Genomic DNA, 27,199 nt, shown 5'->3' with positions numbered 1-27,199 from the left:
CTGGAAAATTTGTTTCCAGCCTTTCACTTTTAGTCTGTGTAGATGTTTTGTCCTTAGGTGGGTCTCATGTAGGCATAATATCTGTGGGTCATGTCTTTTTATTTATTCAGCTGTTCTATGTCTTTTGATTGGAGCATTTAATCCATTTATATTTAAGGTTATTATTGATAGGTATTTATTCCTTGGCATTTTTTCATAGATTGTTACTCTCTTTCCTTCTGTTTTTTTTTCATTCCTTAAAGCAGTCCTTTTAGTATTTCTTGTAGGGCTGGTTTGGTGGAAGCATATTCTTTTAGACTTCTTTTGTCTTGGAAGCTCTTTATTTGGCCTTCTATCTTGATTGAGAGCCTTGCTGGGTAATGTAGTCTTGGTTGTAGGCCTCTGTTTCTCATTACTTGGAATATTTCTTGCCATTCTCTTCTTGCTTGGAGTGTTTCCATTGAGAAGTCAGTAGCCAACCTTATTGGGCCTCCCTTGTATGTTACTTCTTTTTTCTCCCTTGGTGCCTTTAAGATTCTCTCTTTTTCTTGGAATTTTGCCATTTTAATGATGATGTGTCTTGAAGTGGGCCTCTTTGTGTTCCTCTTAATTGGGACTCTCTGTGTTTTCTGGATTTGTGTGACTTTTTCTCTCATCAAATTAGGGAAGTTTTCCATCATGACTTTTTCAAACAGGTTTTGTATGCCTTGCTCTTCTTCTTCCCCTTCTGCTATTTCTATTATACGGATATCATTACGTTTCATGTTGTTGTACATTTCACTTAATTCTTTTTTATTCTTTCCGTGTCTTTATTCCTGTTCTTGCTGTTTCTGGGTGGTTTTTTTCTACTTTCTCCTCCAGCTCACTGATTTTATTTTCTCCTACATCAAGCCTGCTTTGATTCCTTCTACTGTGTTCTTCAGTTCAGAAATTGTATTCTTCATTTTCTCTTGGCCCTTGTTGATAGTTTCTATTTTCTTTTTCTTGCTAATATATAGTTGGCAATGAGTTCATTGTAGTTTCTGGTAATTCTCTGTACACTCATTGAGCTTCCTGATAACCATTGCTTTGAACTGAGTATCTGTTAGTTGAGTTGCCTGTATTTCATTTAGCATTCTTTCTTAGGCTTCCTTTTTTCCTTTCATTTGGGGATTGTTTCTTTGTCTTCCCATGGTTTGCGATACTTTTCTTGTTAGCCTCTGCTTCTTAAATTGTTCTGTTCCGACTCCCTGGGTTTATGGTGTGAACTTCTGTGGTAGAATACCTGTGACATTCAGTGGTGAAGTCTTCTTATTCTCCTGAGCTTCCTGGTCTTGGGCTGTTATTTATCTTGGCTCTCTGTATGTCTTTGGGTGTTGATTATTGTTGGGTGTTTCTTTGGTGGGTCCTTTTTCTTCAGCTGTTTAACTGAGGATCACTTTGTGCACCATGTCTTTTATTCTGTTATGCTGGTGTGGGCAGGTTGTGTTGAAGCTGGTTCTTCTGTATGTACAAGGTTTTCAGGATTCTCTCTCGCTCTTGTTCAGTTGTTTGTTGTGGGTAATTTCTCGACTATTTAGTTGTAATTCGGTCCTGGATTGAGGTTAGTGTTGCTTCTGCTCCCTCCTTCATATTCTTCTATTGTTATCTGTTGGTGATTTCTTTGTTGGCATGTTTCCTCTTCCAGCAGGTGTACCAGTTTGCACTGCTTCCACCTTGCAAGTTCTCTGGAGTAGCAAAGTGAAATTTATCTCACTGTCTCTGTTGTTGGGACGACCCTTTTTTGGGTCTAATTCTGGTCTTTTTTCACTCCAGGTATTGTTGTCTTACCTGTGAGAAAAAGGGGGAAAAAGGAGGGAGGAAGGAAGGGAGAAGGAATAAAAAAGGAAAGGAAGGGAAGGGAAGGTGGAGGGAAGGAAGGAAGGAAGGAAGGGAAAATAAGAGAAGGAAAGGAAGAAGGGATAAAGGAAAGGAAGTAAGGAAGAAGGAATGAAAAAAGATAGACGGAAAGACCGGAAGAAGGAATTTTAAAAAATTAAAACTAAAGAGAATAAAAAAGGAAGGAAGAAGGAATAAAAAAGAAAGAAAGAAAGGACAGAAAGGAAGATGGAATTGAAAAAAGATGCCTTCTGCTTGCTTTTAACTGTGCAGGTTAGTTCTGCTGCTGGTCTTTCTGGCTGGTCTTTCAGGGTGAGGAGGGATTGGTTTTGCTTTTCTCCCTTCCTGAGCTGCATTCTTTGCTGTTGTCCAGCCTCCAGCCCAGTTCCTCAGTTCCTTTCTGTGTGCAGCCTAGGCCTTTAGTCCACCAGTTGTACTTTCTTTGAGGTGCATCAGTTAGGGGCAACTCACACACCCTCTTCTTGCTCTTTGCTGTCCTAGATGCTAGGGACTCTCAGAGCCCCTGCCAGGGTAGTTCAGTACCCCCACTGAGTCAAGTCTTATCAGGGACTGTAGCTCTCCTCTGTGGGGCCTTTCTGCCTTCCTTCTAGAGAGGCAGTTGGCTCTGCAGGGCTCTGGGCTCAGGGGCCAGGTGGGAGGTGCTGTGTCCCTGGTGTCTCGGGTATGAGCGCAGACAGGCAGCAGCAGACCTCAGCCTAGGTGTGCACCATCCCTAGTGCTTTTTGCATGGGCTCAGTTGGGCTGCTGTTGAGCTGCGGACCAGGTGTGCATTGTCCTGTTGCTTCTGGAGTAAGAGCGGGCGGGCCTCTATTGGCCGTGGATTGGGTGCGCACCAACCCGGGACAGTGGGGTAGGGGTGCAGGAGGTAGGTGGCTGCTGCAGAGAATTTCCCAAACAGCCATGGACTGCCTCTTTTTTCTCTTTGAACAATTCCTCCTATTCAAGCCCTGGGGCCCCTAACCTCCTCCCCCCACCCCTGTGTCGCTCCAGACAAGCACCTGGCCTCTAATACAGCCCAGCCTGGTTCTCTCCCAAGAATCTTCTAGCAGACCCTGGGGGTGCCGGGCCTGGGGCTGCAGCTACCCTGGTTCTCACACTCGTCCCAGAGACCCTATTGTCCTTAAGCACTCTCCTTACCGTCTGAGTTTTCAATGTCCATAATAATTTTTGGTCTCCAGTCTTTATATATTCACCTGTGCACTGGGGGAAGTGGACTTTGCCTGTCAAACATTGACTGTAGAACCATGGGTTTATTTCTGGGCTCTCTATTCTGTTCCATTGATGTATGTGTCTGTCCTTATGCCAGTACTAGACTGTTTTGATTTCAGTGGCCTTGTAATTTAGTTTGATGTCAGGTATTGTTATCCCTCTTACTTTGTTCTTCTTTCTCAAAATTGCCAGGGCTATTCAGAGTCAATTCAGGGAAATTTATAGTTTCATATAAATTTTGAAATATTCTATATCTGTGAGATATGCCATCGGTATTTTAATAGGGATTGTGTTGAATTTGTAGATTGCTTTTGGGTAGTATGGACATTTTAATTATGCTAATTTCTCCAATCCATGAACATGGTATATGCTTCCATTTATTTGTATTTCCTTAATTTCTTTCTTCAGTGTTCTGTGGTTTTCTGAGTCTAATTCTTTTTACCTCCTTGGTTGCTTATTCCCATGTACTTTGTTTTTCTTGTTGCTATAGTAAATATGATTTATTTTCTTTGTTTCTGTTTCTGATATTTTATTGTTGGTGTAGATCAATTCTCAATATCGACTTTGCATCTCTCTCTTTTGCCAAATTCACTTATTAGGTCAAGTAGTTTTTTGGTGGAGCCTCTAGGTTTTTTTTTTTAATGTACACTGTCATGTTATCTGCAAACAATAACAGTTTTACTTCCTCCTTTCCAATTTGGATGCCTTGTATTTCTTTTCTTTGTCTGATTTCTTTGACTAGAACTTCCAATACAGTGTTGAACAGAGTGGTGAAAGCAGACACCCTTGTCCTGTTCCTGATCTTAGGGGAAAAGTTCTCAATAAAATAAAGATCAAGAGTATAGGATAGTACAATAGTTGAGTACAGAACTCTTGGTGGGGTAATGAGGTTAAGGATTTCAGCAGTCAACATGTTAGGAACATCATCGTAGAAATGTAATATGAAATTATTTTAAAGACACATAACTGTAGATTCTCTAGTCTTTAATTTCTTAATCTGAATCCACTGAGAAGTGATTCAGATGACCCTTTGAATAAACTGAATTAAAAAAGAACAATACATATAAAGCTATATTGTAGGTGAAAGAAAGATAAGTATTTCAATGGAACAAAACAGAAAATCCATAAATATTAGAATTCATATGTATATAGTAAGTCTTTGCACACACACATGCAAAAGCAATTCAGTGAGAAGGGAAGGTCACTCCTTTCAGCAACTGATGCTGGAGTAATTGGATATCTGTATGCAAAAAAATGAACTTCAGTCCCTGCCTCACACTATTTATAAAAATTAACTGAAATGAATTATAAAACTAAAGTCATGGAAGATGACACAGGAGAAAATCTTTGTGACCTTGGGCTACACAGAGATTTCATAGATAATACCACTGAACGTGTGATACAGAAAGGAAATTAATAAGGTGAGCTTCATCACAATTAAAAACTTAAGCTCCTTGAAATATCCTGTTTAAGAAAATGAAAAGCCATAGACTGAGTGAAAATTTTTGCAAAACACATCTATTAAAGGATTGGAGTCTAGAATATATAAATAACTCTTACAATTTAGTAAGACAAATGAATAGATAATTGGCCAAAGATTTAAAAAGACACTTCACCAAAGAAGAGATATGGGTGTTCAGTGAGATTTGAAAAAGTACTTAATGTCATTACTCCTTGGGAAAATGTACAGCTACACACATACTAGCTAAGAAATAATAATAAGGAATAGCTATGAAAACAAAAACAAGTGCTGGTGAGGATATGAAGCACCTAGTACTCTCTCATTTGTTGCTGGTGGGAATAAAAATGGTGAAGCTACATTGGAAAACAGTTTTTCAGTTTCTTTTCTTTAAATATATTTTATTGATTATGTTATTACAATAGTCCCATTTTTTTCTCCCCTCTATTCTTGTCCATCCTGTACCTGCCTTCCCACCAGCATTCTTCCACCTTTGTTTATATCCATGGGTTATACATACAAGTTCTTTGGCTTCTACATTTCCTATACTGCTCTAAACTTTTCCCTGTCTGTTTTGTACCTACCATCTATGCTTCTTATTCCTGGTACATTTTCTCCTGTTCCCTGCCCTCCCCCTCCCTGCGAATAACCCTCCATGTGATCTCTCTTTCTGTGACTCTGTTTCTGTTCTAGTTGTTTGCTTAGTTCATTTTTGTTTTTTTCAGTTGTCGATAGTTGTGAATTTGTTGTCATTTTACTGCTCATATTTTTTATATTTTTCTTAGATAAATCTCTTTAACATTTCATATAATAAAGGCTCGATGATGAATTCCTTTAACTTGACCTGATCTGGGAAGCACTTTTTCTGCCCTTCCATTCTAAATGATAGTTTTGCTGGACAGAGAAATCTCGGATGTAGTCCTTGCATTTCATGACTTTGAATACTTCTATCCATCTCCTTCTTGCCTGTAAGGTCTCTTTTGAGAAATCAGCTGACAGTCTTATGGGAACTCCTTTATAGGCAATTGTCTCCTTTTCTCTTGCTGCTTCTAAGATTCTCTCCTTGTGTTTAATGTTGGGTAATGTAATTATGATGTGCCTTGGTGTGTGCTTCCTTGGGTCAAGTTTCTTTGGGACTCTCTGAGCTTTCTGGACTTCCTGGAAGTGTATTTCCTTTGCCAGATTGGGAAAGTTTTCCTTCATTATTTGTTCAAATAACTTTTCAATTTCTTGCTCTTCCTCTTCTCCATCACTCCTATGATTTGGATGTTGGAATGGTTAAAATTTTCCTGGTAGTTCCTGAACCTCTCATTTTTTTTTTTTGAATTCTTGTTTTTTCATTCTGTTCTGGTTGCATGTGTATTTCTTTCTTCTCCAAACTGTTAGATTTGAGTTCCAGTTTTCTTCCCATCACTGTTGTTTCCCTGTACATACTCCTTTTTTTCACTTTTTATAGCCTTCACATTTTCCTCTACTTTTATATTGTACTCAAGCATTTCTGTGAGCATCCTGATTACCAGTTTTTTGAAGTCTGCATCTGATAGGTTGCTATCTCTTCATTGCTTAGGTGTATTTTTTCTGGAGCTTTGATCTGTTGTTTTCATTTGGGCCATAATTTTTTTGTCTTGGGGCATCTGTTAGGTTTTAACGGTGGGGCCTTAGGTATTCACCAGAACAGGGCAACCTATGTCCCTGTGTTGTGGCACTGTGTGTGGCAGAGGGTTCTAAGGGAACAGTGCTGCTTGTTCAGCTCAGTTTTCTGTCAGTCACTTCGTCTGCTACCTCCAAGCAAATTTAGCCTTTCTGGTGCTGATTCTCAGGTGGATGGGCTTGTGTAGGTTCTAGGACCCTGTGGGTCTCTCCAGTGAATTCTCCTATGAGACTGGGAGTTTCTGCTGCTGCCTCAACCCCTATAGGTTTTTCAGTCAAAGACTTTTTGAGGCTGTGTTTCCCCACACTGGAACCCTGGGTTGCATGGTCTGTCTTGCTCCCCAGTTATTCCTCCCGGTTTATCTGCATGCAAATGTGGGACTGCCTGCTCTACCAGCCACCACCTTGTCTGCCCAGGTCCTCCAGCTGTTGCCTACGTGAAAGTCCTCTCCACTCTGGCTGCCTATCTCTGCTCCTACTACAGGTCTGAATGAATGTTTCTTCTTTAACTCCTTGGTTGTCGTACTTCCATGTAGTTCAATTTTCTGGTAGTTCTGGTTATTTTTTTGTTTTTAAATTTGTTGTCCTTCTTTTGGTCATGTGAGCAGATAAAGTGTATCTACCTACGCCTCCGTCTTGGCTGAAATACAGTTTGTCAGTTTCTTGTAAGTTTAAACTTATATTTAACATAGAATTTAGCTATTTCCCAACTAGATGTTTGTCCAAGAAAAATGAAATATACATCTACTTAAAGACCTACAGTTAGTTAATTAGGGTTAGTAACCTTATTTATAACAGTTTATTCAACTGTTGGAATGGATACACAAATTGTGGCATATAATGGAGTGCTACTCAGCAATTAAACTGAATAAATGTTAATAGATACAATAGTATGGTGAGTCCATATAGGCTTTATTGTGAGTACAATAGTATGGTGAGTCCATATAGGCTTTATTGTGAGTGAAAGAAGGCAGATAAAAAAGCCTACAAACCTTTTTTATACACAAAAATACTTCCTGGTGAGTGGGTTATCTTGTTTTATAACATTCAATTGTAATCTGGTTTGCTTTAAAGAACTAAGTTAAATAGATAACTAAAATATTATTTAATGGTCTCAGATTTAGAAGAAATATTTAGTGTTCTTCCCTAGAAACAATTTTGTTACATTGTATTGTGACAGCTGTCTTATCAATATGCATTTAAAAAACATCAAAATTGGTGAATTTTTGTGTAGCCATTTTAATATTGAAGGTGGAAGAAAATAAGCAACATTTTCAGCATGTTATGCTTTGTTATTTCAAGAAAGGTAAAAATGCAACTGAAATGCAAAAAAAAGATTAGTGCAGTGTATGGACAAAGTGCTGTGACTGACTGAACATGTCAAAGTGGCTTGGGAAATTTTGTGCTGGTGATTTTTCTCTGGATGATGCTCCACAGTTGGGTAGATCAGTTGAAGTTGATAACAATCAAATTGAGACATTAACTGAGAACGATCAATGTTATACCATGCAGGAGATAGCTGACATATTCAAAATATCTAAATGAGCATTGAAAATTATTTGCACCACCTTGTTTATATTAATGGCTTTAATGTTTGGGTTCTATATACGTTAAGTGAGAAAAACTATCTTGACCATATTTCCACATATGACTCTCTACTTAAATTTGGCAACAGGTGATGAAAAGTGGATAATTTATAATAATGTGGAAGGGAAGAGATCATATGGCAAGTAAGTGAACTACCACCAACCATACCAAAGGCCAGTCTTCACTCAAAGAATGTGATGTTGTGTATATGGTAGGATTGGAAGGGAGTCCTCTATTTATTAGCTCCTTCTGGAAAACCAAATGATTAATCCCAACAAGTACTGCTCCTAATTAGACCAACTGAAAGCAGTGTCCAGAATTAGTCAATAGAAAATGTATAATCTTCCATCAGGATAACACAACACTGCATGTTTCTTTGGTGACCAGGGAAAAACTATTAGAACTTATCTGGGAAGTTCTGATTCATCTGCCGTATTCACCAGACATTGTACTTTAGGATTTCCATTTATTTTAGTCTTTTCAAAATTCTCTTAATGGAAGAAATTTCAGTTCCCTGGAATACTACAAAAGACTCCTGGAACAATTCTTTGCTCAAAAAGATAAAAAGTTTTAGGAAGATGTAATTACGAAGTTGCCTGAAAGATGGCAGAAGGTAGTAGAACAGAATGGTGAATATGTTGTTTAATAAGGTCATTGGTGAAAATGAAAAATGTGTCTTATTTATTATTTCTGATGAGTCTGTATTGAATTATATTGGCTGTATTCTAATATAATTTGCTGTTTTAAAAAAAGTGAATAAAAAAACATTCAATTTTAACAACCTTAGTTACTTTGTTTCCCAACTTTTAAAAGACTGAAGTTTTTGAAAACAGGCATACTGAGAGCACTTAGGTTCAATAGGCCCTAGGGCACATAAGCTAACCAAAAACAACATAAGTAAGCATAAAAATTCAAAGGTTATTTATTATAGAGACAACTACCTTTTATATCTCAGTAATTTCTGATAAATTGACCATGTTATTATAAACACATACAAAAGTTGATATTCACTCATTTTATTAAAATATAATATACACTTAGTCATTTTAACAATTAAGCTAGGTGTACATACTTTTATGCTCAGTTTCAGAAATAGTATGCAGTATAATTTTAAAATCTAATTTATTGAGGTATAATTTACATACTGAAATTACCTATTTTTCAGTATATGAAATTTACATATACTGACATTAACCAATTTTAAATGAACAGTTTAAAGGTTTTGACTAATGTACTTACCATGTAAGTACTGCCATTTAAGATACAGACATTTTTTATTACTCCAGGAGGTTTTCTCATTCTCCTTTCTATCTGTTCCCCTACACCTATCCCCAGGAAGCCACTAATTTACTTTGTGACATCAAGGGTTAGTTTTGCCTTTTCTAGAATTTCATATGAAATGAATGTACCCATACCCAATGTACAGTATGTACCGATTTGTGTCTGGCTTTTTTTTTCTCAGCGTAAATATTTTGAGATTTGTGTATGTTGTGTTCATCAGTACTCTTTTTTACTGTTGAACGGTAATCCATTGTGTGTACATATTACAATTTATCTATTTACCTGTTTCTAGATACTGAGTTATTTCCAATTTTTGGCTTTTATGAATGAAGCTGCTGTTAGTATTTTTGTATGAGTTTTCATTTCTCTTGTGTATAAATATCCAGGAGTAGAATTGCTAGATGTTATGGAAGTATAAATTTAACTTAATTTTTTAATGTAAAAAGTATATTTAAAATATAAACATAAATATATTTAATTTTTTAAAGGTAAAAAGTATATATTTAACTTTTTAAGGACTTGCTAAACTTTTCCCCAAAATGGTTGTGCCATTTTATGTCTTCACCAGCAATATTTGAGTGTTCCATTGCTCTATATCTCCATCAACAACTGATGTTGTCAGTCCTTTTAATTTAAACATTCTAGTCAGTGCATAGTTGCAATATAAGTTTAAAATATTATTTCCAAGTAGTTAAAATTAAAGAAAAGTTTAAAATTGATGACTGATAATCTTTTTATTGTTTATAAATTTGATGATCCAGAACAATTATTTTCCTAAAGCTTTTATATAATTGAGATTATAAAACAATATAAAGTTGCATCACATACTTTTCAGCTTTATTGTAATCCTCAGTTAAGGCTAAGCAAATAGTTCCAGTTGTTTAAAAGAACATCAGATAATTTGATACTTCTTTTATTTTCAATTTATTCCAAATTTTACCAACGAAACTGAACATATTTAAACAGTGATATACATTTTTAGGGGGAAAAGTATATATTCTAATGATGAAAAATATTCTGATAATGATAGCCATCATTAATTGAGTACTAATTATATGCTAGATATTATGCTAAGGGCTTTATATATATAATCTCATTTAGTTTGTACAAAGTGAAGTATGTATTCTTATTTTTATTTTATAAGAAGGCAGGTATGGCTTTCGAGATATGAATTTTACAGTGTTAAAATAACTTGAATCAGTAGATTAATAAAAAATGAGTGAATTAAAGGAGGATAATCAAATAGAAAGTGGGTTTGTTTTTTATGGACTCTAAAATTTTTTAACTTAGCTTTCATTGGATTATGAAAAAATGAAAATATGTACTTTAAAGAACTGAATGACTCCTAAGTTTTCCACAGTAAGTTGTAATTTAACTTTCTGATTCTAGTATTTTTTGCCATAAAATATAAAATATGTTTGTTATTAGTATAGAATTAAATATTCTCAAGCATATGCCATCATAAGGATTTAAAAACTTTTGTTATGCTGAATAAAAATTACATATAACAGAATTTTAACATGGTATTCAGTATGTGAATGATTTAATGAAGTATTTGAATTTTTCTTTTTGTTTGGTTTCAGGAAAGTTATATTCAGAAGAAAAAGGAATTATGGGGCATCAGTATCTTTATTGCAGCAGTTGAGCTAGATGAAATGCCATTTACTTTTACTGAGCTACAGAAAAACATAGAGATCAGGTAAAATTTTTTACATCAGTATTGCCTCTAACATTAAAGAAAATTACATCTGAATGTTCCTCTTAAGCACTAGGGAATTAGTGAGAAATGTGAAAACTAAATGAAACGCAAAGAGGAATTAGGTCAACCAGTGAACTATATCATTCTCTTTTGGAGCCCTTAATGAACGTATGTTTATATTGTAATTTCGAAAAATTTTAGCAGTTTGTGTCCTGGGGAAATTTTTGTGTCTCTCACTATCTTTAAACTTTCTTAAATGTACCTGTTGCTAATATGGGTAGAAAAAGCAAAGATTTATAAAGTAGCCTTATTTAAACCTTTATAAAACTAGCATCTTAAAGGAATTTAGTTAAGATTTATTTAACGGTGTTTAATATAAAAGATGTTATATGCCTTTTGAGACTATATTCAATTAGATATTCATTACAATACTTGTCCTAATAATTACTTAATGTTTGTTTTTGAGTTTATAAAACTAATAAGAAGAATTAACTAATTTGTTTCCAGTAACTCATGAACTTTATATTGAGAAGCCTTCTGAGACTTCCGATCATTTCATTGGCAACATGTTTATAAAATGTAACAGTTTAAATAATTTTACCAAGAAATAATAGTATATATTTCTTCTTAGATAAAGCCATCTACAATGAAATGTAATTAGTATTTTATTTAAATGAGATACATCAGATTGTTGCATTTTTGGTCATACTTTTTCTTACTACTACTATACAGAAGTGGAAACATAGGCATTGTATATTCACATTTAACTTGTTGCAGTGACTTTGAGCTGGTGTGCTCCAAGATTTTTTTTTATAACATGCAATACCTGACTGTTTAGTCAGGAGGACTCACCTTTTTTTCCTTAGATGGTCAAGTAAAAAAAAAGACACAGCCAACACAATAATAGTAATTCATTGTGAATGAATCAAAATTATACCTATTTTTTGTCAGAATTTTAGTATTTATGTGTGCCATGAGATGAAAAGGATTAAGAATCACTGACCTATTGAATTAGAATTGGTTTACCTCTTAGAGCTTTTACAGTTTATTAAATAAGCTTTATTAAATAAAATCTCTAAATCAAAGTAGTTTTTATGTAGCTGAAAAGTAATCTAATTATATCAGTAAATTCTTACATTAATTTGTTTATTCATTTAGCAAATGTTTTAGTGGCTTCAGAAGAGAGGAAGGAATATGGATGTTTGGGTTAAGAGTTTAAATCTGGGCTCTGTTGTTTTACTTGGAGCAGATTGCTGAGTGTTAGTCTCAAATTCCTCACCTGTGAAGTGAAAGTTATTAGCTACCTCAAAGAATTATGAGAATTAAATAACTTATAATGAAGAGAGAGGTAACGTTTATAGTTAAATTCCTATAACACCTTAGGCACTGGTGGGGGTCTTGATTTCTTTCATTCTGTAGCCCCGTCCACTGCATACCTGCTGTTCCCATACTGCGTGCCCCCCCCCCCCATCACACACACACAAAAGGAAAGAAAGAAAACTTAAAGAACTGTTAGGCACTATGATACTGTGCTAGGTTCTGATGATACAGAGGCAAGAAATAGTCTCTGACCTCAAGAAACTCAATTCAGTGGGGAAGATAAAATTAAACAGATGAATGTAATGCACTATAATACAATGTTATATACCTATACATAGACTACTAAATAAATATGACAGAGAAAGCCTTCTGTCTATAAAATGGAAGAATTTTTCTGTCAAAGCTTTTCCTATAATTTTTTTCCTGATTATTTACAGAGCAACCCTGATTTATAAAGTGGGCACGTCGTAAATATAGTAATGAATTTGGTACAGTTTTTTCTTAGACATCTTTTAGTGTTCTGTTAATTATCCAGGAATGTTGTCTGGACCACTGCTTCTTAAATGTGCTCTGGTACAGGACTAGTTTTTTTTTTTTTTATTTCCAATATGTCATGGACTGATATTTTCTTTAAATATAATATAAATCAAAATGAAAAATGAAACAAAGATTATATTAGCCATAGAATCAAACTTTTTGTCAGATTCAGTAGGTATAAAATTAGTGTCAAATTGCCATAAAATGCTTACTCTCAGTTTCTGTACTTATTTATTTTTGGACTGGTAACAAACAATTTACAGACCAATATCAATTTATTCTAGAATATGTAGTTATCTACAGAATTATACAAATATCTGTGTGTCTTAATTTTGGCTTGTTATGCTAGCCTGCCTGCTTGTCTACTCTTCCTGTCTTTTTCGCCTCAGAGGAGGGCTACAAAAGGAATAGACAGTCAAGGTAACTGTAGAAAAAGAAGGCTTTGTAGTAACAGTTCACAATTTTCATGGTGCTCCATGGATAGGTAATGCCGTATATCTCATAAACACGAGCTGAGAGTGGTTCTTGAATGAATGCTATTCTAAGGTTGATTTTTTTTTCCTCTGGATGTATCTGTACATTTGCTCCATTCTCTTTTCTTTTTTTTATGATTTTATTTATTTATCTTTAGAGGAGAAGGGTAGGAGAGGAGAGAAATATCAATGTATGGTTGCCTCTCATGGGTCCCCTACTGGGAACAGGCCTGCAACCCAGGCATGTGCCCTGACTGGGAATCAAACCGCAATCCTTTGGTTTGCAGGCCTGTGCTCAATCCACTGAGCTACACCAGCCAGGGCTCCATTCTCTTTTCTATGTAGCAGTCTGATCATCTATTCCATATCATTTCTACCCTCCTTTATTTGCTTTTCCACATAGCTTGTTACAGCCCTAATTCCTTCTGTACCAAAAGAACTTTTATTCTTTTGGGTTTTGTGCCTTTGCTGATAGCTGAAGCTTTTATTTTTTCAGTTCTCAAGATATATGTCTGAATGGTCTAGCCTGTTTTTTTAGAATGAATCCTATAACTATTTAGTTGCTAGACAGCCTATTGATGGGTCTGGTGACTCTCCTTGGGGGAAGTCCAGAATGGGGATTCAGTCTGAACAGGCTAGGATAGTATACCAATGTAGAGAAGTAGGTAGCTTTGAAGATGGAAGATTTTTACATACTGAGAGACTGACTGAATCAATAAATTAAAGATAAATGGATTCCAAGCTTCCTCATTGTCAAAGAAGAGTTATAAACATGGTCAAGAAAACCTTGGTGTCAACCAATTAGTTTTATGTTAGAATTGGATAAATGAATGTGAATTTATGGTTTTAAAAATATATCAGTAGATACAGAAATAAATATATATGTATGTGTATAACCATTTTTAACATTCTTGATGATAAATAGATGTAGGCATAAGTATATAGATATAGAGGTGTAGGTTGAAGATTAATGGGTTTTTTTCTTCTTCAAATTCTAGGAAAATAAAAAAGTAATTTCTTCCAAAGGTTATAATAGGGATTTGTGTAGAGTTAATAATCTTTTGAGTTGAAATGTCTGTGCCTTTAAAATGAAATAAAATAAAAATTTAAAATTACAATTTACTTTTTTTCTATTCTTTGCTTTGTAGTGTCTACAAATTCTTTGACTTACTAAAAGAAGTTGATACCAGTACCAAAGTTGATAATGCTATTGGAAGACTGTTGAAGAAGTATAATGTATTATGTGCACTCTACAGCAAATTAGAAAGGTAAAGTAAAATATTTTATTAGGATTACATCCTGGTTTTTCATGTCACTGGTCATGATTAAATTCCATCTGGGAACTATTATATATTTAGTAAAGTTATCAGATTTTACCCCTTAGACTTGTCCCCTTTTCATTCTTAGCTTTTAAAAAATTTATCCATTGGTATGCATTCCGAATATTTCCTCCAGAAGTTTTTCCTATCCTTTCATGTTTCCATTTGTTTTATGAAACTTTAAACTTAGTTCCCACTTTAGCCTTCTCTGCTAGAAGACTTCTAGTTCTGAACAGAAGAGTGAACTAAATGTAAATTTTCCCTAATGGTGTTAATCTAATTTAGAAAGAGAAACATATTACCAATGGGCGGTATATATACCCTATTCTACCAAGCTATGATTGTATTCCCAGTGGTGGTTTAGAAGACTCTTCATTACTGTTCAACTGGGAGAATGATGAAGTTCAGATAAAGTTGGGTTAAGTTTTTAATATACTTTTCATCCAAGTCCCCAATCCTAGTATTGCAGTCCTTAATTTGGCATGTGCCTGGAACTGTGTTCATTTTGGTGCTTATTTCATTGGGTGAAAGGATATGAAAGTTAATGTTTTAGTCAAATTAGCAGGTGTAAGGGGAGAAGGGAAGAAGGAGCATGTTCTTAAATATTTGAGGGAGAATGAATATGGAGATAGACCTGAAAAGAAACATTTCAGAAGGATATTTCTATTTTTTCTTCTTTTTGGTTAGTATGTCAGTAAAACTTCAGAGGTGTGATGGAAAATGAGAAAAGTAGCAAATTCAAAGATTGGCTTAAGGCTTTTTGAAGGAATTTTTCTTGTTCCTTTTTTTAAACTGTAGCATTGGTTGTTATTGTTTTCTTTTGTCTTTCTTGTATAGAGTAGAAGCTCTTTGTACAGGAAAAAGGAAACCATAAAAATATTTTAGTTATTAAAATATAAATTAAGTAATTTGCATAAGGAATGCAAATTAATTATAGAATACCTGGAAAACACAAAAATGGCATAAATAAGAAAATATGAATGATGCAAACCTTTAACAGTGTAGATAATATTTCTTTTCTTTGAATATTATTTTACATAGAGGCGATCACATTATAAAAATAATTTTTGTCTTGCACCTTTCTCCTTTTTTTTAACCTAACAGGGACTTTCTAAATACTTTTCTGTCCCTCAAATTTGTTTACAAACTTCTATCTCTTATTGTGGAACTTATCCTAATGACATTATCCTGAGCACAAAAAAGTTCTAGAGATTTCTATCACAATATTATTTATTCCACTGAAAAAATTGGGAACCTATTTATGCATGACTGGAATAAGCAATAAAGTATAATAAATATAATCTAAATATTAAATATTATAAATTAAAATTTGATGAGGAGTATTAACAATATGGAAAAATTCTTCTAATGTTAAATAAATAAAGCAGGGCATACTATTGGGTGGGTCAGAAAGTTTGGAAGATGTTTACCAGCATCCTGGTATCTATCCGCTAGAAGCCAATAGTAGGAGATAGCCAACATAACTTAAAATATCCAGATCAATAAAGTTATTGGTGAAAGTGAAAATGTGTCTTTTATTTTACAGAAAAAAACTAAATGCATTTTTCTTAGCCAACCCAATATAACTGTAAAAGGAAGAAACCCAGACACTAATGCATTGAATGAAATGACTAGAAAGAAGTATACCAAAGTGTTAATGGAGGCTTTGTATAAATAACTTACATATGTATTACCTCTATAAAAAATAGGCAAAAAACTCTAAGCAAATATTTAAGAAAAACCTATTCTGTAAAGACCGGTACTTCAAAATCTGGTACCAGAAATAATCATCAGATTCTTTCCAAGTATAGAATTTTGGTGAGAATTATTTGAAGTATAATCCTGATCTTTTTTCCTGCTGTAATAATTTTACCTGGATACTTCTAGGTGTTTTGCTCTGCTTTATGAGATTTCTGCTTTAAGAAATCTACTTGGATATTTGTTTGTGTTTTACCTCTTTCCTTTATCCGTCACACCTTCTAGTGATGCACTGTATTTTTGATTTCTTGGAAACTGAGGGAGAAAAGGTTAGAAAATTGAATATTATTTGGACAGTTCTGAAGTTTTTAGGTTCTTCCTAACTTCCATTCTCTTTGTTTTTCTTTTAGGCCAGTGTAAACGCTGGTTATTGCAGGTTAGAAATAGGATGCAAGGTCAGAGTTCACAAAGAATTTTCTTTAAAGTCTGGTATGATGCTTTACCAAAAAAAAAAGGGAGGCCCCACTAGAACTTAATGTTGAAGAGAATGTAATTTTTTGAGTCATATCTGGAGTCTAATAATGTAGGCTCCAGTGGGTATTGTATGACCTTGGACAGGTGAATTATCTAACTTCGGTGCTTAGTTTTCTAATGTGTAAATTGAGTTCATAATAGTGCCTACTTTGTTAGATTTTATAATGTATTAAATGAGATACTGCATAGACAATACTGAGTCCAGTGCCATAATAACCTTCCCATGAACATTAGTTTTCAAAACAAAAGGAAAAATTTGTGGCTCTCCACAAATTTTGTGGCTCTCGAATTTGTAAAACTCTCCATACCATATTGCTCCCCTTAAAGAACCACAGTGACATTGGCAACCCAAGGGTATTAGAAGTCCTGTGTAAGTAAATCTTTTGAATCACTAAAATTTGGCATTTTCTTTATTTAAAAAAATTTGTATATTGTTGTTCAGTTACACTTGTACTCATTCTTCCCCCCAACCCCTTACTCTCCTTTGCCTTACCCACACGCATCTCACACAACCAGACCTCCACTCCAATCCCCATTGTCTTTGTACATGGCTCTTTTACACATGTTCCATGATCCCTCTTCCCCTCTTTCCCCATCACCACCTTCCCCCCTCCCTTCTGGTAACTTGGGTCTTCCTCGTATGGAGTCACATGAGTTCTTTGTATATTTTGGAGATCAAACCCTTGTCTGAGGTGTCATTGACAAATATATTTTCCCATACAGTTGGTTCCCTTTTCATTTTGCTGATTTTTTTTAGCCATGCAGCAGCTTTTTAATTTGATGTAGTCCTCATTTGTTTCTTCTTTCCTTTATGTCCCTTGCTCTAGGGGACATATCAGTTAAAATATTGTGCATGGAATATATGAAGTTTTCCTGCCTATGTTCTCCTGTAGGACTTTTATGGTGTCATGACATGTATTTAAGTCTTTTATCCATCTTGAGTTTATATTTGTGTTGGTGGTCGAATTTCTTTTTTTCCTTTTTTTTTTGCATGTAGTTGTCAAGCTCTCCTAACACCATTTGTTGAAGAGGCTCTATTTACTCCATTTTATGCTCCTGCCCCCTTTGTCAAATATTAATGAAACATAGAGACTAGGGTTTATTTCTGGGCTGTCTATTCTGTTCCATGATCTTTCTCTCTGTTCTTATCTCCGTACCACCCTGTTTTGATTACAATGGCCATATAGTTTGATATCAGGTATTGTTATCCCTCCTACTTTGTTCTCGTTTCTGAATATTGCTGAGTCTATTTGGGCTCTTTTATGGTTCCACATACATTTTTGAAATGTTTGTTCAATATCTGTGAAATATCTCATTGGTATTTTACTAGGGATTGTGTTGAGTCTATAAATTGCTTTGGGTAGTATGGACATTTTGATGATGTTAATTCTTCCAATCCATGAACATAGTGTATACTTCCACTTATTTTTGTGTTGCTTAATTACTTTCTTCAGTGTTGTGTAGTTTTCTGAGTACAGGTCTTTTACCTCATTGGTTAGGTTTATTCCTAGGTAATTTTTTTTATTGTTGCTGTAGGAAATTGGATGTTTCTCCTGAATTCTGTTTCTGATATTTCATTGTTGGTGTATAAAAATGTTGGTGTACTTAAATTTCTGAATATTGACTTTGTATCACACTGTTTGCCACATTTATTTATTATGTTGAGTAGCTTTTTGGTGGAGTTTGTTGGGGTTTTTTATGTACACTATCATGTTGTCTGTAAACAATGATAGTTTTACTTCCTTCTTTCCAATCTGGATGCCTTTTATTTATCTTGTCTGATATCTATGGCTAGAACTTCTAATATTATGTTGATAGAAATGGTGAAAGCAGACAACCTTGTCTAGTTCCTGATATTAGTGGGAAAGCTTTTATTTTTGCCCATTGAGTGTGATGGTGACTGTAGGTTTCTTGTACATAGCCTTTATTATGTTGAAGTATGCTCCCTCTACTCCCACTTTGCTGTGTGTGTTTATCATAAATGGTAAACACACCATTTATGGGTGCCATACTTTATCAAATGTGTTTTCCAAATCTATTGATATGATTGTGTGATTTTTATCTTTCCTTTTGTTTATGTGATATATTATGTTTTCTGATTTGCAAATATTTTACCATCCTTGCATTTCTGGGATGAACCCCACTTGATCATGGTGATGATCTTTTAAATGTATTGCTGGATGTGGTTTGCCAATATTTTGTTGAGAATTTTAGTGTCTGTGTCACAGGTGGCAAACACAAGGCCCATGGGCCGAATCCGGCCCTCAACCTTGTTTTATCTGGCCTGGCACCTTATTTCTATTTGGCAGCAGTGCCAAGCTCTCACTTAACTGTTAAGGAGCAGTTATATTTATACAGTCCTAAAATGACATTTGGCCCTGTGAAGACAGCTCCTGGTGAAAATGAGTTTGACCCCCCCTGGACACATGGACTCTATGTTCATCAGAGATATTTTTCTGTAGTTTTCTTTCTTTATTGTGTCTTTATCTGGTTTTGGAAAGAGGATGATGCTGGACTCTTAAAAAGAATTTCAGAGTCTTCCCTTTTCTTAGATTTTTTGGACTATTTTGATAAGGATAGGGGTTAGCTCATCCTTAAATGTTTTACAAAATTCTCCTGGGAAACTGTTCAGTCCAGGACTTTTCTGTGTTGGGGGTTTTTTGATTGCTGCTTCAGTTTCAGTAGCTGTTATCAATCTGTTCAGACTTTCTTTTCCTTGATTTAGTTTTGGAAGATTATATTTTTCTAGAAATTTGTTCATCTCACCCAGGTTTTCAAATTTTTTGACATATAGTTTGTTCATAGTAATTTCCTACAGTCCTTTGTATTTCTGTGATATCTGTTGTAATCTCTTCTCTTTCAATTCTAATTTTATTTATTTAGGTCTTGTCATTTTTTCTGATGAGTCAGGTTAATGGCTTATCAATTTTATTTATCTTTTTCAAAGAACTAGCACCTGAATTTATCGATCCTTTGTATTGCTTGTTTAGTCTCTCTGTCATTTAATTCTTCTCTGATCTTTGTTATTTCCTTCCTTCTGCTCACTCTGGGCTTTTGTTGTTCCTCCAGTTCTTGTAGAGGTAAGGTTAGGTTGTTTATTTGAAATGTTTCTCTCTCTTATATGTAGGCCTGTACTGCTATGAACTTCCCTCTCAGGACTGCCCCTATTGTGTGCTATAAGTTTTGGACTGTTTTGTGTTTATTTTCATTTGTTTCCAGAAGCTTTTTGATTTCTCCCTCAATCTGATTATTAACCCATTCATTGTTTAATAGCATGCTATTTAATTTCTATGCATTTGAATGTTTTTGAGTTTTTTCTGTGAGGTTGGTTTCTAGTTTCAAGCCTTTATGGTCTGAGAAAATGCTTGATACAATGTCAGTCTTCTTGAATTTGGTAAGGCTTGTTTTATGTCCTATCATGTGGTCTGTCTTTGAAAATGTTCCATGTGCATTTGAAAGGAATGTGTATTTTGCTTCTTTGGGATGAAAGTTTTTATATATATCTGTTAGGTCCATTTGATCTAGGGCATTGTACAATGCTACAATATCCTTGTTGATATTTTATTTGGTAGATCTATCCATTGTTGACAGTGGGGTGTTAAAATCCTCTAATATAAGTGTGTTGCTGTCTATATTTTTCTTGAAGTCCTCCAAGATTTTCTTTATGTATTTGAGTGTTCCTATGTAGGGTGCACATGTATATTTACAATGTTTATGTCTTCTTGATGGATTGTTCCCTTTGAGTATTTTGAAGTATCCTCTGTGTCTGTCTTGTGGCCTTTGTTTTGAAGTCTATTTTGTTTGATATAAGTAAGTATTGCTACACCAGCTTTTTTTCTCTTGTTCATTTGCTAGGAATATTTTTTTCCAACCCTTCACTCAGTAGGTCTTTTGTCCTGAGGTGGGTCTCTTGTAGGCAGCATATGTGTGGGTCATGTTTTTTTATCTTTTCAGCTACTCTGTGTCTTTTGATTAGGTATTTAATCCATTTAGATTTAAGTTTATTTTCGGTAGGTACTTATTTATTGCTATTTTCCCCCTTTGTAATTGTGTGCCTATCTCTCTCACTCTTTTTTTTAATCTTTTTTAAGGAATCCCTTTAACATATCTTACCAGGCTGGTTTGGAGAAGGTGTATTGCTTTAGCCTTCTTTTCTCTACAAAGCTCCTTATATGGCCTTCCATTTTAAATGAGGGCCTTGCTAGGTAGAGTGTCTTGATTGCAGGCCTTTGCTTTTCATTACTTGTCATATTTCTTGCCATTCTTTGTGTCTTGTGTTTCTGTTAAGAAGTCAGCTGCTAACCTTACTGGAGCTCCCTTGTATGTTACTGTCTGTTTCTCCCTTGCTGCTTTTAAGATTCTGTCTTTGTCTTTAAAATTTGGCATTTCAATTATGATGTGTCTTGTAGTAGGCTTCTTTGGGTTCATTTTGATTGAGACCCTCTGTGCTTCCTGAACTTGCACGGCTTTTCCCCTCTTGAGATAAGGAAGTTTTCTGTCATTATTTTTTCAGATAGGGTTTCTATCCCTTGCTCCTTTTCTTCTCCTGCTGGTATTCCTATGATTTGAATGTTGTTGCATTTCATGTTGTCCTGAAGTTCCCTTCAGCTGTCCTTATACTTTTTCAGTCTTTTTTCATGCTACTGCTCTACCTGGGTATTTCTTTCTACCTTGTCTTCCAGCTCACTAATTCGGTCATGTGCTTTATGAAGCCTGCTTGTGATTCCTTCTAGTGTATTTTTAATTTTAGATATTGTATTTTTAATTTTTTCCTGGTTCTTGTTTATAGTTTCTATTTCCTTTTTCATGCTGTTATAGTTCCCACTCAGTTCTTTGTAGCTGTGTGTGAGTTCTTGAGCATCCTTATAACCATTTTTTTAACTCTATGTGTGATATTTTGCTTGCTTCCATTTCATTTAGTTCTTTTACTACAGACTCTTCCATTCTTTTTTATTGTAGGTTGTGTTTTTTGTCTCCCCATTTTAGGTGACTTTTTTTTTTCTGCATTTCTGGTTGCTCTGCTTTGCTAGCTGTCTTCATGGGGTGAACTTCTGTGTTAGGGGTTCTGTGGGACTCAGTTGTGCTGTCTCTTGATCTCCTTGTCTGGATGCTTTGGGTTGCTCCTCCTTCCATTTCTGTGGGCTCTCTTGTTATAATTGGACTTTATCTTCCGGTGGCTTCTTTGTTGGTGGGTTCTTCCCTCCAGCAGGTTTACTGGTAGTCACAACTTCAACCTTATCCTCTATGCCATTATACAGGTGTTAGTTAACAAAGCACTACTACCACACAACCAAACCTATGCCGGCAAAACGAAACCCCCTGCCACATCAGCAATCTCAACCGCAGTTGAACTTAGATTAATAAAGGTGAAGAGAGATTACAGATATTGTAAGATATGACAAAAAGAATATGAGATGACTAAAAGAGAGGAAAATGTCATTGCATGGTCAGAGGGAGGAGAATTGATAAGAGTTGGGCTAGAACAGAGGCAAAAAAAGGAGAGAACAAAATTTAAAATGTAAGTGAAACACAAAAGGATGATGGGAACAATAGGGTAAGAAAAGGGAAGAGTTATGAGGTTTGAAATAAAATTGAAAAGGTTCTGGATCAAAGGGAGCAAAATTGCAAAAAAACACAGGTTTGATAGCAGTGACAGCTAAATGAAGTTTAATAAAGATGGAACAGGAATAAGAATATTGTAGAAAAGCAAAAAGTGAATGTGAGATGTCTACAGTAAAGAAAAATGATTTTGAGAGTATGGGGGAAGCAAACTAATAAGAGTAAGTAGTAAAGCCCAGTGTGAGAGAGGGGGAGAAGTAAAAAAGAAAACAATGGAATAAAATTCCTCACTCAACTGATCGGGGGCAGGCAGAAGGTGAAATGGACTAAGCGAGTGGAAGAGTATTCTGTGGGATTTAAAATACAAATAAATAGTGAACAAATGGGAGTTCCTTTGGAGAGAAGTACAGCAATTACTGTGGTAGTTCACCCAACTATCTACTGTTTATAAAAGGTGGAAAAGAAGACACCTATAAGAGGAAAAAAAGGAGGTGAGTCGACTTAAGAAAGAAGAGCACTTATACAAAGTTAGATGGAGAAGGAAGAGTGAGAGTAAGGGATAGAAACTTGGTGTAGTGTGAGAGACAATAAAGTTTACACCAACAGTAGTATAGCTCAGGGAGATGGAAAAATGAATATAAGACCAGAGAAGGGTACTGTGTGGGATTTGGAGTAAAAATAGTATGATAAGAAATATAAAATCTGAATAAAAAGTAAAAGGTAAAAGAAAAAGAGTAATGAGTTGTTTGGAATAAGAGTAGAGTGGAAGAAGAAAAATTAAAATGCTATATGAAAGGGAGAATAAAAAATAAATAAAAACAAAAAACCCTCAATAAATGGAAAGAAGAAAGAGGAATAAAAAACATGCAAGTTCTGTTGAACATCAAATTTGTCTCAGCTGTTGGTGTTCACCTTCTGACTTCTTTCTGAATCTGGTTTTCTCTCAGGTCTTACTCTTGAAAAAAAAAGAAATGGAAGAAAGAAAGGAAAAAAGTCTTACTCTTGAAAAAAAAAGAAATGGAAGAAAGAAAGGAAAAAAGTCACATGCTGATTTTTAAGCATGCCCGGCTGGTTTCTCAGGTCTTCCTGGCTCCTGCAGGTGGTGGGGGGCTGGAGTCCATTTTTCCTTTCTTGTGGTTAGGCAAGGATTCAGGCTCATTCTGGGCTACAATAATCAGAGGTGCACCGTTTTGAGCCCACACCCTCAGAGCAGCATACAGCTCCCTACTCTCCACTGTACGCAGTTGCACCAGGCTGACACCAAGAAGTCACCTTGCTTTGCACCCCTTTGATCAACCTGTGAGGTTCAATGAGTGGGAGCAAATTGCACCCACAGTCCTCCCTCTGTTGGCCTGGCTGCTGCTCACTTGAGGTCCCTGCGCAGTACAACTCAGTTTCCCTTTTGAAAAAAGTCTCTTTGGGCACCACTGATAATTCAGCATTTTCTAAACTTACTAAACTACTAATATATTTTTATACATACATTTAATATATGTTTCTACTTCCAGAAAATTCTGGAAGTATTGTTTTGTGGACTATACTTTAAAATGTTTTTAGGCTATCAACTGTTTTATTGCAAATACATTAAGAAACTTCAAGAAACATTAACTAAGTGACTCTTAGTTCCTGGATATATATTAGGTGCTGGGGATACAAAATCATATGACACTGTGATCATCCAGAAGCTTACAGTAAATAAATATATTTTAATAAAAATATGTGTAATAATGCATATGATCCTCTATTATAGAGAATTAAATATATGAAGTAGAAATTATTTAGTAGAAAAAACATTGTGTATGTAATTATGGCATGCTTTTGATTAGGAAAACAAATAAAAGGCAATGTTTGCATAGGGTTTAAAGGATAAAAAGAAACTCACCAAGCAAAATGTGTAGGAACTGGAACTGAGCATCCTGGACTGAGTGATTAGTATGTGTACAAAGCCAAAGCAGTATCATGATGTAAATTGATTTTGCTAATGGCTGAAAGGTAAGAAAGGATCATATTGATAGTGAATTAGACTTTGCCTTGCAGATGATGGAGAGTTACTGAATGAGTTTAAGCTGGGGTGTAATAACATAATCATATTTAGCCTTATAAGGTCACTCAGGTCTTTATAGAAGGGATTCAAATTTTTATCGACTGGTTACATGAGATAATTTTGTGTTTACAGTCTTTGAAGTAGATTGGCAGGGTTTTAAAATTTTATTTGTACCTTTCCTATAGAGCAGTTTGGAAGATTAACTGTGATATCAAGGCCTGTTTATTTCAGGGTACACTGTGTGTGTGTGTGTGTGTGTGTGTGTGTGTGTGTGTGTGTGTATGGAAACATACTCTAGTTATTATGATAACTTTAGAAAAGCTAAGCAGATATAGGTAAGAAAGGTACTTAACTACTTGAAACCTCAATTATAATCTGTTAAATATAGCAAACAGTACTTTCCATTTAGAGAATTATAAGAACTAAGATAATGTTACTGGTTATCTTGCCTCTGAGAAACATGCTCAGTGCTTTTTAAATAGTAGTTTTTTATGCTATTTATTTATATTAGTGCTGTCCCATAGAAATATAATACTAGCCACATATTTTATTTTTCCTTATTGTATTTTTCCATTACCATTTAGTCTCCTTATAGACTATTCACCCTAATAGTCACCACACTGTTATCCATGTCCTTGAGTACGTTTTATTTCTCACTCAATCCCTCTATCCCCATATTCCCCACTAGCTGTCATCCTCTTCCCTGTCTATGGTTCTGCCCCTATTTTTCTTGTAGTTCAGTTTGTTCATTAGATTCCACATGTGAATCAAATCATGTAATATTTGTCTTTCTCTGGCTGCCTTGTTTCAGTTAGCATAATATTCTCCAAGTCTATCCATATTGATGCAAAGGGTAAAATTTTCTTCTTTTTACAGCCAAGTAGAATTCCATCGTGTAAAGGTCCCATAGTTGTTTTATCCACTCATCTACTGATGGACACTTGGGCTGCTTCCATATCTTGGTGATTCTAAATAATGCTGCAAGGAACATAGGTGTGCTTCTGTTCTTTTGATTAGTGCTTTGGGTTCCTTTGGATATATTCTGAGAAGTGGGATTTCTGGGTCAAAAGGCAGATACAGCTTTAATTTTTGCAGTATCTCCACCAGCAGTGCAAGAGGCTTTCCCTTTCTCCACATTCTTGCCAGCACTTGATGTTTGTTGATTTATTGATGGTGGCCATTCTGACAGGTGTCATATGGTATGTCATTGTGGGTTTTTTAAAGATTTTATATATTTTTAGAAAGAGGAGAAGGGAAGGAGAAAGAGAGAGAAACATCAGTGTGTGGTTGCCTCTCATGTGGCCACCACTGGGGACCTGGCCTGCAACCTAGGCATGTGCCCTGACTGGGAATTGAACCAGTGACCCTTTGGTTCGCAGCCTGCGCTGAGCTACACCAGCCTGGGCTGTAATTGTGGTTTTAATTTGCATTTCTCTGATGATTAGTGATGTTGAGCACCTTTTCATATATCTATTTGGTTATTTGTATGTCTTCTTTGGAGAAGTGTCTATTCAGGTGTTTTGCTCACTTTTTAACTGGGTTGTTTGTTTGTTTGTTTTTGTATTGAGTTTTGTAAGTTCTTTATAAATTTTGGATATTAACCGTTTATCAGATGTGTCAGCAAATACGTTCTCCTATTCTGTGGGTTGTCTTATTTTATTGATGTTTTCCTTTGCTGTGAAAATCTTAGTTTATTTTAGTCCCATTTGTTTATTTTTTCTTTTATTTCCCTTGCCCAGGGAGATATATCCAATAAAATGTTGCTACAAGCAATGCTTGTGATTTTGCTGCCTATGTTTATTTACTTCTACAATTTATGTGGTTTCTAGTCTCATATTTAAGTCTTTGATCCAGTTTGAATTTATTCTTGTATGTAATGTAAGAAGATGGTCTAGTTTCATTTTTCTGTACTTATCTGTCCTATTTTCCCAACACCATTTATTGAATAAACTATCTTTAGCCCACTGTATGTGCTTGTTTTCTCTGTTGAATATTAATTGACTATAAAGGTGTGGGTTTATTTTTGGGCTTTCAATTCTGTTCCATTGACCTATGTGTCTGTTTTTATGGCAGTATGAGGCTCTTTTGATTACAATGGCCTTGTATAGTTTGCTATTAGGTAGTGTGATTCCTCCAACTTTGTTCTTTCTCAGGATCTCTGTTGCTATATATATGTGAGGCCTTTTGTGTTTCCATGTAAGTTTTTGAAATATTTGTTCTCTTCCATAAAATATATCATTGGGGTCTTTATGGGAATTGCATTGAATCTATAGATTACTTGGGTAGTATGGACATTTTAATGGTGTTTATTCTTCCTCTCCATGGAGACAATTTGTGCTTCCACTTTTTTGTATCTTCTTCAATTTTTTCTTCAGTGTCTCATAATTTTCCAAGTATAGGTCTTTTTCATCCTTGGTTAGGTTAATTCCTAGGTATTTTATTCTTTTTGTAGCAATTGTAAATGAGATTGTTTTCTCAGTTTTCCTTTATGTTAGTTTGTTATTGGTATATAAATAACTGCTACTTTGGTGCATTTATTTATCAGTTCTAGTAGTTTCTTGATGGAATCTTTGGAGTTGTCTATGTGCAGTATCATGTCATCTGCAAATAATGATAGTTCTAATGCCTTTTTTTCAATATGAATGCCTTTTATTTCTTCTTCTTGTCTGATTGCTGTGGCTAGGACTTCCAGTACTATGTTGAACAAGAGAAGTGAAAATGGATATTGCTGTCTTGTTCTGCCCTAAAGGGGAATGCTTGTAGTTTTTGCCCATGAGTGTGATACTAGCAGTAGATTTGTCTATATGGCCTTCATTAGGTTTAGGTATGTTCCATCTGATCTCACTTTGCTGAGGGTTTTTTTTCATAAATGAGTGCTGGATTTTTATCAATTGCTTTTTCTGCATCTACTTATATGATCATGTGGTTTTTATCCTTCTTTTCCTTTATGTGGTAAATCAAATTTACTGGTTT

General features: G+C 35.0%; 1 protein-coding gene across 4 annotated transcripts in view; it reads left to right on the top strand.

The window, feature by feature from the left end:
* The window catches only part of RB1 (RB transcriptional corepressor 1), a 315,901-nt gene that overhangs the window by 75,948 nt on the left and 212,754 nt on the right, over positions 1-27,199 (top strand). For 3 of the 4 annotated variants that reach the window (XM_053665401.1, XM_053665400.1, XM_037152038.2), the window contains 2 exons: positions 10,627-10,742; positions 14,221-14,340. In XM_053665401.1, coding sequence (XP_053521376.1) covers positions 10,627-10,742; positions 14,221-14,340 — 236 coding nt within the window. The remainder of the gene's footprint in view (positions 1-10,626; positions 10,743-14,220; positions 14,341-27,199) is intronic. The other variant, XM_037152039.2, reaches the window with a different exon arrangement.

This window comes from Artibeus jamaicensis, unplaced genomic scaffold (assembly GCF_021234435.1).
Source record: "Artibeus jamaicensis isolate MK-2021 breed Jamaican fruit bat unplaced genomic scaffold, CSHL_Jam_final contig_414, whole genome shotgun sequence".
NCBI classification, from domain to species: Eukaryota; Metazoa; Chordata; class Mammalia; order Chiroptera; family Phyllostomidae; genus Artibeus; species Artibeus jamaicensis.
Note: the sequence above shows the minus strand (reverse complement) of the source record. Positions and strands in the feature narration are given on the sequence as shown.